Source organism: Tupaia chinensis, unplaced genomic scaffold (assembly GCF_000334495.1).
Source record: "Tupaia chinensis unplaced genomic scaffold, TupChi_1.0 Scaffold143714_1, whole genome shotgun sequence".
Classification (NCBI taxonomy): Eukaryota; Metazoa; Chordata; class Mammalia; order Scandentia; family Tupaiidae; genus Tupaia; species Tupaia belangeri.
In genome coordinates, this window is record NW_006203562.1 from 531,668 (window position 1) to 546,882 (window position 15,215).

General features: G+C 33.5%; 1 protein-coding gene across 1 annotated transcript in view; it reads right to left on the reverse strand.

Moving 5' to 3' along the window:
* KCNJ3 (potassium inwardly rectifying channel subfamily J member 3) overlaps positions 1 to 15,215 on the reverse strand; it is a 171,628-nt gene that overhangs the window by 155,703 nt on the left and 710 nt on the right. Inside the window, 2 exon segments of the mRNA XM_006164766.3 lie at positions 873 to 1,089; positions 14,934 to 15,202. Coding sequence (XP_006164828.1) covers positions 873 to 1,089; positions 14,934 to 15,202 — 486 coding nt within the window.

A 15,215-nucleotide genomic window follows, 5' to 3' on the forward strand; every position in this document is an offset into this window, starting at 1 on the left:
TTCTATAATTGTTTAAAGTATAAAGCACTATATATATATATATATACACACATATACATATATGTGTATATATACGTGTGTGTATATATATATGAATGCTTATGTAGATTTTACCTTATTAGTCTCAAGCATCAAATTTCATAATACCTTCACAATGATTAGGCCCCAAATGTTATATTTATTTTTTCTTCCTTTTCCAATCTAACCCTCCTCAGAGAATGCCAAATTCTGATTATTTCTGAGTATATAACCAATGTTACATTTCATCTCAAGGATAAACACACACTTCATAGCTATACTGAAGCAAAAAGAAAGAAAAAAACTATCTCTTTAAAATAAAATTTGGTCAAGGTTCAGCTGGGGAAATCTACTGACCCACTTTGGAATGAAAATGCTGCTTTAGCACACATGCACACGCACACACAGGGAATTTTCCACTGAAGTTGCACATAGCAACATATCAAAGCTCTGTAAATGACACCTCACATCACCATCCCCAAGGTAAAATATGCATGCTGAGTTCATGCTGCTCACTAATTACCCTGAATTTTTTAATCTTAAATCCTTAAAGAAAAGTCCGGATTATAGGACATCTAATTTTGTAATTAAAATAGAACATCATAATCATTTCAAAAGAGTCATCTGAATTTCTTTTTTTTTTTACAGTGAGTATGTCTGTGTTAATCATCAAAACACTAACTCTTAATTTTCAAAGTAGTACAAATGAAATGTTATAAAGAAAGAAGAGGCAAGTCATTAATGTCATTCTTGTGAACACTGAGCCACTCAGCCCAATTTGAAACAGGTATTGTGCACATAACATAATGTCACAGAATTAAAAAACTTGATGGCATATCTATGTTTCTACTCACCGGTTGTTTCCACAATGCCTTCTAGGATGACGACAATCTCGAACTGTTCAGTTTGCATGCTTCGCTGGGATAGGTCATAAAAGGGGCTTTTGGCATCAATCACGTGGCAAATTGTGAGGGGGGACACAAGAAAAAGTTGATCTGCCCCTGTACTAAAACCTACATCCAGTTCAAGTTGGTCAAGGGGAAGGAACTCACCCTCAGGTGTCTGCCGAGACTAGACAAGCACACAGAAAAAGAGAAGAAATCACCACTTGCACTGAAATTTTCAAGGCAGCCCAACAGTAATTTACATCATTGCCAACATTCTGTGCTATCAATCATCTGCAACAAAATCCAAACAAATCATTATGCAGCTATGTTCTAGCAAATGGGCCGAAATCCCACACAGCTCATGTGGAACATACATGCATTATTTATAATATACAACTTGCTATAATTACCATTCCCTAACTCGTGAGCTTTGGAAAAATGCCTGGCCCAACAATGGCTGTTAGCACAAACTGTGGAATTAAGTGTACATGTGCGACTGCTTGACATAAATCACGGCATGATAACTCATTGAGTGCCAGACTCTTTTCCTCACAAAGTGAATTAGTAGGCCATTCTTATCAAGTTTGTTAAAGTTGAAAAAGGTTGAGCATCATTAAAGAAGAGATTTATTGAGTTACTAAAAAGAAAATACAATAATTTGTAGAATTTGTAGTACTTTTGAAAAGTGAGAAATAGATATTAAACTGGAATAAAAGGGTAAAGATGTTATCACATTAAATTATGTCATATACACAGAGCTCACATAATAAAAATGAAAGACAGATGTTGTTAGCTAATAGCTTTCAAACTCTTAACAATAAAATGCATTTTAATTGTTTACTTCTCTATTTGTTTCATGAATTTTAAACAGTAAAAAAGTATGTCAAGTTGAACGTTCCTTAATGAAAATATAATTTTTAAAATCTACATTTGGTAAAACATAGTCTAGTAAAAGCTGTTATAAAATAGTGGCATTCAGTTCTGGTATTTATCACTCTAAAGTTTAATTCAATAAAATGCTTGTATACTAAGGTCCTAAAAGAAAATTAAATTTGACAATTAAAAATCAGCAAACTATGACAATAAACTTGGTCATCTTTCTTATCTATTCATTTTCATTTAGTTTTTAACATCTTTTACATACAATAATCATAAACCAATATTTATGTTTAATTTACATAATCATGGTGATAAGGGGTGGATAGTTAGGAGGTGAATATAGGAAAATTTAGGGAGGGGTGCCATGTTGCTGGTCAAGCCAAACAATATGATTGAAAGTATATACAAAAAAATAAAATAAAATAAAATAAATAAATAAAAATGGGGCTTTGAAATATTCAATATATTTTAACAGACTCTTTGCAAACCTAATTTAATATATAAAACAAAAATCTGTAATAATAGTCTGTCTAATGAAATGGAAATTTGAATACCAAATTCTCACTCTTAAGGGCTCTAAAAAATGCATTGGCTTTTTGGAATGAATGTGAAAATACTGAGAAATGTGATTTAATATCATGGCCTTCATGGCAATAGAGAATGAAGGGTTTCAAATTGTTGATGGTTTATTATGGCAGCAACTGCCATTGAGTCTTAACGGCTGAATTAAACAGAGAAGCTGCTTTGTAGGATATTCAGGAATGTTATCTGTGTAGAAAAAAATATCCAATAAAAACATTAATGCTCTTTTTCTTCTATATCTTATGTGGTAGTTGAATAAAAAAAGAAGAAAAGGAAAATGACTACTCATGAAAAAGAAAGACCCATGAAAAAAGTGATGATGCAAAATAAAAATAGCAGCTCGAGCAACTAACAGTGGAGAAAAGTAGGTATTTCCAAGCCAGAATTTAAAAACTCATTGGAGCTTTATCAAGCCACCCATATTTTTAAACCTATTCACAAATGATTAAAACATGGATGAGACTAACATCTTCCACTACATGGTTGTGTAACAGATATAAACCATAGGAAATAAAAGCCAAACACAAAACAAAAATAAAAACAAAACTCTGTCATTGTTCTCTTAGGTACTAAGAAACAGGTGCTATATAAACACAAGGTGGTATTCTAGTTTTATAATTAATGACCAGAATTTGGCTTCCTTTTCTGACTGTTCTAAGCTCTACTTTTCCTGCACTATGTGGCAAGGTTAACAATAATTTTTAAAAACTAAATTCTAATTTATTTAAAAATAATTTCCCTAAAGAACATATAGTCTTTTTATTATTTTATAGATACACCATTGCTGAAATCCACCTTCCTCTTTTACAGAATTGTTACTTATACCTGTGTCTCATTCTCAAAAGCTTTAGAGTAAGCTATTAAGTTTTATATCCCCTAATCTTTCAACAACCCATGAAAAGAAGTGGCCTAGAAACAGGCAGACTATCAAGAGAATGCCAACCTGAAATAAGAAATATTTTATTTTCAGCAATGTAGCTTATTCAGATACAGAAAATTTATACTTACAAATATATGGATCTGTTCTATTCAGATTCAATAGACCTTCTGATTATAAATGTTTGTTCTATATTCAACATTATACCTGTACATCCCCACCCCGTGCTTTATAACATGTTTTTTTGAGAGATTTTCGCTATAGGGCGCGTGCGCTCGCCAGACAGAGAGAGACATAGAGACAGAAAGCGAGAAATCACCCCCCAGGGGGGATGGTCACGCCACAATCCCTTCTCCTCCATTCTCCTCTCGGGATCTTGGGCACGCACGCACACGCGCCTGGCGTGAGTTTTAAGCCACCGGGTCCAGGACGTGAACCACGGTCGACTACGTGGGAGTCCAGTGACATAGCCATTACGCTAACTGCTGGTTCCCCATGCTTTATAACTTATCCAGACCTTCCTTTTATGTGACACTACAGGAGAAGTATTAAAATCGCATCCTGTGAAAGATGCTTTCCATGCTTACATATTTTCAGTTAAGCAAAACTTTCTACATATGCATTGAAAATAGTTTCCAATAAATGCTATATAATTTAACCTTTCTTTAAATTACTATGACATTACACATATCCACAATTTTATTGTCCAGATTTTCTTCCTTTATGTTAGGCCATCAACAATGTCAATTATCAATATGCTCACCTGGTTTTTCTTTGCCTTTCTGAGTCTCTAATAAACGAGGAAACCTATTAGTCTTTGACATAAAATAGAAGGCTCGGTCAAATCTGAAGGGAGTGATATTAATATGGTAGCTGCTCTGGGTATTGTATCGTTGTAGGTCTGAGCTCCTGACGAGAGCCAAGTTACCTTAACAGGGCTCAGCCAAAATTTCTGATGTTCTGGAAACCTACACATGCTTACCAAATACATTTCCAGAAGCACACACATTCTACTCTAGGCTTCTAAATACTTCTAATCTAGGCTGTCCTAATTTTGGTGTAAATCCAGAGACTTGCTGAAAAAAAACAAAAAAAGCCTATGTTAGTTTTAACTCTCTCAAATTGAGTAAGTGGAGAGAGGGAACTTTTGTTCCAAGAATTGTAATATATATATATATATATGTATATATATGAAAGAAAAAGATAGAGAAGGAAAAAAAGGAGTTCTATATGTGCCATTATAAAATTCAGTGGTGATCTGTAACTTGAGTATGTATTTACTCAGTAGCACCAATATACCATCTGTTTAATATTGTGTTATTTAACTGTCAATGACCACACCTCACCCAGAAATATTTAAAAATAGACAGAATATTTAGAGACAGAAATGAACTTAATTTTCATTCATTATGTCATTTTTGAAACTGTAAAAAGAAACCAAGAAACCTTTCATTAATACAGTAGTGTGGTGGTGGTCCCATTATCTTCCAATTTCAAAGGGAACACAGAACCATAATTATTACCTAGATAAAAATGTGTAAATAGATATGGTCTATGCACCAGACCACATCCCATTGGAGGGTGCTTTCTCTCTCTCCTTCTCTCTCTGTCTCTATCTGGCAAGCACACATGTCCACTGGCAAACTTTAAAAAATAAAATAAAATAAAACCACAAATAAAATGAATGTATATGTATAGAAAATATACTGGGAGAAAATACATCAGATGTGCACAGTGCTCATATGTGGATGATGATGTAGTCCTTTAAAGAGTAGGGTAACTACCTGAAGTACATACGTATTACTCTGGTTTTATTCTGTTTTGTAATGAGAGCACAAGTGCATGTGAGGGCAAGAGAGAGAGAGAGGTACTTCTCCCAAGGCCTTGGAAATTCATTTAAAGAAGACATGGTCTAGAGCAACATGCATGAAATCATTTTCAAATTCAAAACAATTGCTAAAGTCTAAAATTGATGCAGAAAATTATTTAAATTTCTGAAAATCTATTACTAATGCTGATACTATCTTAGGAAGTAATCAATTAGAATTAGACAAAAATAAGAAACAGGTAGGAAAAAAGATAGTGAACGGGAAACTTAAAAATTTAGAACATAATTTGAAAAACTATGACCCTTCAATGACTTCTATGCAATTTTTATTTCAATTTTATGAAGTCCTGAGAAGTAAATGAAGACCTTTCGACAATTTTAAAATCTATCTGGTTGATTGAAGTATTGCATATCCTGGGCCTTAAGGAAAAAGTTGAGAAAATCTAAGGCATAAAATGTGTTTAATTTACTTTCGTCACCCTAAGTTACAATTTGAGCATGATAAATGTTTAAAATGATCTTTGTATAATTAAGGCCATGGTAATAATTTCTAGGTTATTCTTCATAATAAAAATATGTGTTCAATACATGAAAGTTCAATTATTCACATCTTCATTATGTGCAAGTGGATCTTTGTGTTGAATTTAAGGCTTGTTACACACGTTATAGTTATATATACTAATATCAAAGAAACAATTAATGTCAAATACTTTAAACTCCCTTATAGTCTAAAAAGGTCTGTAAAATAATCTACAATTTTGACTGCAGGTGGAGGATTCAAAAGTTACAGATGCCTGGAATCATCATGATCATGGTCATATACTTTAGAGACAAGTGTATTTCATATTACAGATGCTATGCAAAGACACACACACATACAACATTGGGATGGGTGGATAGATACAAATACATAGTCATAAACAAATCCACTTTTGGCCATTATCCCTCTTGGGATGTGTGGCCAAGTGTCCACTCATTCAGCAGGGCCACACTTCACCACTGCCATCTGTATTTTTGCTGTCTTTTTCTCTTCTCTCTCATCCATAACTGTGTTCTTTCTTGACTTGGAGTGAGGCTTGGAGAATCTTGAATAAAATACTGAAGTGGTACCATCTGACTCTTGAGATGTACTTCAGTCATATTCTAAATCTTGTCCATGCCCTAATACCTCTCACAAGTTTCCATTGAAAAAAGAAAGCTTCCCTCAGGGCCAATAGAAAAGAAAGAGGAGAGGAGAAGAGAGAAGAGGAGAAGAGAGGAGAGGAGAGGAGAGGAGAGGAGAGGAGAGAGGAGAGGAAGGAAATGGAAAGCAAGGGGAAAGAAGAGAAAAGAAAAAGAAAGAAGAAAAGAAAAGCATCATTTGATGAAGCAGCGCAGAGGAAAGGAAAGGAAAGGAAAGGAAAGGAAAGGAAAGGAAAGGAAAGGAAAGGAAAGGAAAGGAAAGGAAAGGAAAGGAAAGGAAAGGAAAGGAAAGGAAAGGAAAGGAAAGGAAAGGAAAAAAGGAGGAAAGGATAAAGGAAAAAAAAAAAAAAAGGGAAAAGAGACCAAGATGGAGAAAACAAGTCATTATTTCCTCCAATTCATCACTGTTTCAATTGTACTTTCATTTCTCCTCTTTAATGCATACTATGTATACAGACATGTGAGTGTGTGTGTGTGTGTGTGTGTGTGTGTGTACGCGTGTGGTAAATGTATGCTGAAGTCATGAAGGAAGTTATCTGGGATGAAGTCTGAGACATGGGACATGGAGAAGTACCTGGAAGTTAGCATTAGGAAATAAGCCAAAACTATGTACCGGGATCAGAAACAAAAGTGTCTTTTGATTAAAAGCAGTTATGGAGATGACATTGGTGCTCAGAATAAAATTCAGAACAGGTAGAGGACAGCATAGTGTAGAATTTCATCTTCATTGTCTATAATTAAATTGTGCAGTTGTTTTAACTTCTTAAGATTGGAATTGCATGAATCAGGTGGGAATCCTATGACCAACATAAGTATAAAGTCAACATTTTAAAAGTTAAGCTAATTAAACCATAAAAAATGTCCATTTTTGTGAAAAGTATATAGCTCATAGAATGAAATGTAACTTATTTTGTAATAGGTTATGTGAGGCTTTTATACTATTCCAGTGAAAGAGCAGCTTTATAATTCCTTGGGGGCCTTTTGTGGAATTTATAATAACTCTGGACAGGATTTGTAACTCTACTTGCACATTTCCCTCCTACTCACCAAACACCCTCCAATCCATCAAATTTTTTTTCCTGCTTCTCTTTATCATTTGTTCTTACCTACTGCTGTTTATTTGTGGGTCTTTATGTTCCTTATTTCTGTTCACATTTTATTCCTTAAGCACAAACCACACTGTACTTTCCAGAAGCCATATTAAAAATAAAGAAACAAAACAAATAAAACATCTTACTACTATTTTTAAAAAGAATAAAAATTACAGCTTTAGGCCCAGCTGTGGTGATGCTGGGAATAGGGAAGATGCCGGAGGCCGTATCAGAAGGCTCCAGGTTCATGTCCTGAGCATATCTGTGAGCATACACTTTGTCCTGGATGGCTGCAGGACTGGGAGGATCATGGTAATGAAAACTCTGCTGATGGTGCTGCTCCTTCACCCTTCCTTTCCCTTTCTCTCTAATGAAGGAAATAAATAAAATTTAAAGGAAGAATCATAGATCTACAAAGAACAGAAGTCTTAATACTTATTTGAGAATTATCATACTGTGTCACAGAAAGGAAAGCTAGAATAAATAGGAACTGTGCTATTTTAAGACATAACAAATCCACCTAAAGAATTCACCAACCAAGATGGAAATAGTCACTGAACATTCTGAGGTACTCAGTCATAGAATCCTTGAATATTCTTACTAACGATTTAGATGATGTTAAGAACATTTTTTTAAAATATACATATTCATTATAGATTTAATTTTTACCAGAAAGGCAAAAATTATCTCATATTAAAAGTAAATTTCAAATTGAATAAGATCAATTGGTGAAAAGAGTCAGTCATACACATTAAGATGATACAAGGTCAGAAGCTAGTTAAGTGTAAGAAATGAAATGAAGCTAATGGTTATATCAGAAAAAAATCCAGGAATCCTGTGATCCAAGGATCACTGTGGTTAAACGATTAACAAAATATTAAGACATATGAACTGGATAAAGAACTTAATGCTTTGCAGACATTTTTTTCATTGCCTTTATAATTGATCACATTCATATGGGGCAATGAGGCAGCATCCAGTTTTGAATATCTATACAGATAGATAATAAAAAAGGTGAGTGCAAAAATAACATATATGATTTTTAGAAGAAGAAAGGACTACATTCTATGATCTTTCAACAAGTGATAGTTAAAGATTGCATAGCTGCCCTTTTAAGAATAAAAGATTAAGATTATAGGCAATGAATAGAAATCTGAAGAAATAATGTTATTCTTCCATGAGAAAAATATATCCTTATCTTGTTGTTTCAAAATATGGATGTAAGAATAATTAACTTTATTTTTAATGTATCCTAAAAGGTTTGACAATGAATATGTAAGTGTATATATATATGGTGTGTGTGTGTGTGTGTGTGTGTGTGAATGTGTGTGTGTGATGGTGTTTGGATAATCTGCATATTCTTGAACAATGTATTAAAAAAAGAGTATTAAGTTGTTTCTCTAACAAGTTGTCTGTGTACGGCATTCTTCAGTAGTATAAGATTGGTAAAAAGGAGTGAATGAGACTTCTAAATTCTTTAAACCACCCTAAATTATAAGGTCCAGTGCTTTCAGCCATTGAGCTCAACTTTGTAATCAGGCATGTTTATAAAACTTTCAATTAGATGATATATTAACTTAGGAAAGTCATGATATTAATTAGTCCCTGTTCTCTGGGATAAAAAAGGAAGACAACTAAAGTAAGTTTATAAATCAAGTAAAAAAAAAAAAACAAACAGTATGAGTATGAGAAGAGGAAAAGAGAAAGACTGTTCGTATTAATAGGGCTGTCTATACTTATATTTATAATTAAACAATTGATTTTAAAGAATAATTTCCAACTATAATCTTTAATTTTTATTTAATCTGTTTTTTTTTTTCTGAGTAGAGAAAAGGCTGGTCTCTTTAGGCAAAAAGTTGGAAGATCCATATTTGATTAATGAAAGAAATTTCAGTATTTATGAGTTAGAAAAGAGTTTAAATAAAATTTTTCATGTAAATAAAAAGAATAATTAAGAATTAGGCAGATTAAATGTTGAAATGGTGGATATGGTCTTTGCCTTGATTTACTCATTACACATTGTACTTACGTTTTGAAAACTCACACTTTATTCTACAAATATGTGCAACTACTATGCATCCAGGAAATACTGTAATAAAAATTAGAAATTTAGTGAAATTCTTATCCAAAGTTAGGGAATTAAGAAGAATTAGGCATGGAAAATGGCACAGTAGCAAGTATTAAAAAAGCCATATCCATGTTCTTAGTGTCTTCCTCAAAAAACTGAAAATATAATTATTAAACAAAACTACTTATACTGATATTGAAGATTTTATTCAAGGAATAAAAAAAGAGATGTTAAAAATGTTAATAGATAAAATCAGGTAATATGAATATATATGCTCTCTAATTGCTATCCTTAAATATTATATTGGTTTTGTTGCCTTATAAAATTCTGTACATTCCACACTAAAGACATAATTTTTACACTGTATTAATTCGAAGTTAAAAGTGGGAGCTGAATGTGTGTCATAATTTTTAATGATAAGGATGTATAAATTGATAGTGAAATATTATTACTTTAAGATTTCAGTATAGCTTCTCTCAAAAATATAGTTGACTGTTTTAGGTCACTTCATCTCAGTCCCTAGGAGAAAATGAGAGCAACTTATTAAAGGCAAATCTCCCCTCCAATTTCACTGAATGTTATTAGTTCTTCAATCAAACATGACTCCTTTTTAATGAAGTCTAAGAAAATGACAAGAGTTACAAAAATTTATCTTAATCACCACAGAAAACCAACTTCATACAAACTATACTAACTGGCTGAGCAGAGAGCTACCACAGTACAATGTTCTTCCACAAAAAGCAGAATCTCACTAGCATTTTGTTTTAATATAATTTGGCATCACATGTCAATTATTTTTACTTCTAGCAGTGACTTTTTCCTAATACCTCAATAGGAAAGGACTTTATAGGCATCACATATATATTACTTGAATTAGATGTTGTTTTTATCACCTTGTGTTAATATAGCACCTTGCTTCAAATTTGTCAACACAAAAAAAGAGTATTAAGTTGTTTCTCTAACAAGTTGTCTGTGTACGGCATTCTTCAGTAGTATAAGATTGGTAAAAAGGAGTGAATGAGACTTCTAAATTCTTTAAACCACCCTAAATTATAAGGTCCAGTGCTTTCAGCCATTGAGCTCAACTTTGTAATCAGGCATGTTTATAAAACTTTCAATTAGATGATATATTAACTTAGGAAAGTCATGATATTAATTAGTCCCTGTTCTCTGGGATAAAAAAGGAAGACAACTAAAGTAAGTTTATAAATCAAGTAAAAAAAAAAAAACAAACAGTATGAGTATGAGAAGAGGAAAAGAGAAAGACTGTTCGTATTAATAGGGCTGTCTATACTTATATTTATAATTAAACAATTGACTTTAAAATTTTAAAGAATAATTTCCAACTATAATCTTTAATTTTTATTTAATCTGTTTTTTTTTTTTCTGAGTAGAGAAAAGGCTGGTCTCTTTAGGCAAAAAGTTGGAAGATCCATATTTGATTAATGAAAGAAATTTCAGTATTTATGAGTTAGAAAAGAGTTTAAATAAAATTTTTCATGTAAATAAAAAGAATAATTAAGAATTAGGCAGATTAAATGTTGCCTTGATTTACTCATTACACATTGTACTTACGTTTTGAAAACTCACACTTTATTCTACAAATATGTGCAACTACTATGCATCCAGGAAATACTGTAATAAAAATTAGAAATTTAGTGAAATTCTTATCCAAAGTTAGGGAATTAAGAAGAATTAGGCATGGAAAATGGCACAGTAGCAAGTATTAAAAAAGCCATATCCATGTTCTTAGTGTCTTCCTCAAAAAACTGAAAATATAATTATTAAACAAAACTACTTATACTGATATTGAAGATTTTATTCAAGGAATAAAAAAAGAGATGTTAAAAATGTTAATAGATAAAATCAGGTAATATGAATATATATGCTCTCTAATTGCTATCCTTAAATATTATATTGGTTTTGTTGCCTTATAAAATTCTGTACATTCCACACTAAAGACATAATTTTTACACTGTATTAATTCGAAGTTAAAAGTGGGAGCTGAATGTGTGTCATAATTTTTAATGATAAGGATGTATAAATTGATAGTGAAATATTATTACTTTAAGATTTCAGTATAGCTTCTCTCAAAAATATAGTTGACTGTTTTAGGTCACTTCATCTCAGTCCCTAGGAGAAAATGAGAGCAACTTATTAAAGGCAAATCTCCCCTCCAATTTCACTGAATGTTATTAGTTCTTCAATCAAACATGACTCCTTTTTAATGAAGTCTAAGAAAATGACAAGAGTTACAAAAATTTATCTTAATCACCACAGAAAACCAACTTCATACAAACTATACTAACTGGCTGAGCAGAGAGCTACCACAGTACAATGTTCTTCCACAAAAAGCAGAATCTCACTAGCATTTTGTTTTAATATAATTTGGCATCACATGTCAATTATTTTTACTTCTAGCAGTGACTTTTTCCTAATACCTCAATAGGAAAGGACTTTATAGGCATCACATATATATTACTTGAATTAGATGTTGTTTTTATCACCTTGTGTTAATATAGCACCTTGCTTCAAATTTGTCAACACTATAAATATTTTTATTTTTTAAATTAGAACATTCCTTATGGCATTTGTGGCACATGGCCATATATATATATATAAATCATTACCACAACCCTGTATCCCTAAAGAGTCCAGTGCCTCAGAGCCATTGTACTTTTGTACAAGGAAAATAAAAGAATATGTAGATTGTTTCTAATTATATCTGGTTTTGCTAAAATAAAATTGATAAGGTTTAAAAACATCAACCTGTACAAATGAATAACTAACTTATATATGATGACTTTCCAAAATTTCTGAAACCCAATAATATCTGCATCCATGTAGTTCAGATTTAGCAGTAGGGCTGAGTGGATTAGGGCCAAGGGACCAATGGTATAAACAGTAGAACTGAGCCTGTGCTCAAAAAAGAATGTGAAGATGTGAAGATATAAAATAGTACAAGGTGGTGTTGCCTGAGATACCAATGCCAAATTGAGAAAAAAACCCATTTCTAACAATAATGCAAATGAAAATGTTGTCTTTATTCATCTGAATGGATAAAGAAGACACATAGGGAAGAGGAAATCAAGAAAAATCATCTTTGTAGGAAATATTTCCATCTTCATCAATCTCAGTCATTATTATTGATGCAGTTACCTCTAATAGCAGGAGGGACAACTGCAGATACTAGAGACAGTACAGGAGAGAGTGGGTAAGACAGGGTGTGAGGGAAGATATGGGGGAACTTTTAACAGACACGTGAATGAAAAGCTATCTGTTGATGATATGGTACTATCTTTGACCTGACTGATACACATTGCATTTATGCTGGAAAGAAATATTTTGTACACTATAATTTTTTTTCCCAGCATAAACACAGTGCATTTCACTGAATGTTATTAGGTCTCCAATCAAACATGACTTCTTTTTTAATGAAGTCTAAAGAAATGACAAAAACTACAAAAATGTATCATTCCTCTTAATCATTTTGTACACTATAAATTTTTCTACCATCATAAACACAGTGCGTATCAATCAAGTGATTGTACAGTATACAGTGATTAAATGTAAATTTTAAAAGTACAAAAAGTTTTAACATGCGGGTTAACCTTAAAAAGCTAATTTAAGTTTTCCAGAAATGGTATCTGCTTTAGTAAATAACTTCGTTTCTTTTTTTAATCTACAGAATAGCAATATTTAACTTTTCATGTTGAACTTTCAATTTCCACTGCACCAATCAGTAAGGTACACTACGCTTCACAAAGAGTCTTTTTAGTGATCAATGGACATGGGTTCCTTGGCAAAGAACTTGGCACTGTACTAACAAAGTGCTCCCATCTGCTCAGTAGGCCCAATCTAAAATAAGTGATGATATCTTGGGCTAGGCATAGAAATAGGAACATAAAACAATTATCAGTGCACAAAATCCATCTATAACACAACTGCTTAGCCTGATCCAACCAACTAATTTCCAACACTAAGCGATAAAACAATATGCTAAGTTAAATTTTAAAAATTGTATGTAGCTTGTTATAGCTATTTATAAAAGAATAGAATCTCAAAGAGTGTATTTTTAAGTTAGCTAAATGAACCAGGCTAATCATTTTCCACTACGGTATACAAAATTTAGTTTATTTCCCATATGTAGCACAGGAAATGTGCATCTGATTTGATGTGACAGGATAAGTGAATAGTTTTAATTCAAACACTTACTGAGCAACATGGCCAAGAGTATTTAGGGTAAGATCTTATAAGTAAACAATGAAAACGACACAAGCAAAACTTTTATTAAAAACACATGGGGTTATTTTTACCTATATCTTAAGTTGAGACTGTGTAAAGGATATATGGTTGGAGAGTGGAAACCGAAATCTCAAAGGCAACGTCTCAACTTAAATATTTATCAGATTTTCATTTTATTAATACTAAATTCAGAATCTGGTTAACATTCTCTATGCCATCTCAGATGAATCTTCTTCAACTTATGAGCAACTTATCTGAACTCTTCTTCTACTTATGAACATTTGAAAATATTAAAGCAAATCCCTCAAGAAAAAGGATAAATTGTAAATGACCCACATTGAGAAAATTGGGCTCCAATCATTCATTCCCAGATTAATTGGACGAGTGATTAGGGGGGACTGCTTCTCCTGTTTGTGGTGGTGCCCTCTAACGACTAGAGGGACCTTGCTTTAATAACCACGCTATGTACAATTTATTTTAGCATTTACACCACCAATGATAGGAAGCAATCTTCTTTAATGGATACTGAAAAGCTTCAAGTGAAATCAGTAATTGACTAAAGCTTCACAGAAACAGGCAATTAAGAATAAATTTATCAAGAAGCTCTACAGGAAAAGCACTCAAAGTTTTCACAGACTACTTCTCTAGGAACATATGTAGTAAAAATAAAAAAAAATGTCAAAGAACTAAGAGTGTTTTCTTCCACATGATGATCTGGTTCCTGGGTCTGTGTGCTTAGGACCAGAGAGAGAGAGTGGTAAAGTAATTAGGTCTGCAGACCTGCTATGATTTTTAGGGGGGGAAAGGAAGAGAGAAAAATGATAATAAAGAAAAAACCAAAGTGGAAACTGAGGCCAGCTCAGCAAGTATTTCTTTTAAATAAAAGCTGTTTATTTAGTTTGGGTTTAGTACATCAAATTGAGTGGAGTAGTGTGTGGACCACAAATCAGAAGTGCTCTAAAGAGCAAAGCAGTAAGGCGGGCTCACATTGCCCTCAAGGCTGGAGCCAACACCACTCTGTATGCTCGCTAGTCCAGAAAGTGATTCCAGCGTTTTGGAAATGATGAATACAAACAGGATCAGGAGAGGGAAAACAGGACTGTTAGCTGCGCTCTCTTTGTTCACTCCCCCAGCCCCTCTCCACACACCCCCATAGGAAGTTTACCTGTGGCGATCGGTAAAACGGGGTGCCTGGTGCTGGGGAGGTTCTCAGGTGGGTTAATTCCCTGGCCTGGGGGAGGGCGGTGGCGGTGGGGAAGGGGCGGGGGGCACTTACTTTGAGCAGCTTGCAGCGGATCTGCGCCGAGACCATGTGGCTGTTGCGCAGGTTGCCCACCCGGAACATGAGCGTGAGTTTTCCGTCCCTCATGGAGATCACCGCGTGCTCGCTAAACATGAGGGTCTCGGCGCGCTTCTTGGGCTGGGACATCTTGATGAACATGCAGCCGATGAGGAAGGCGTCCACGATGGAGCCGAGGATAGATTGGAAGAGGAAAAGGATGATGCCCTCGGGGCACTTGTCGGTGATGTATCGGTAGCCATAGCAGATGGGGGCCCC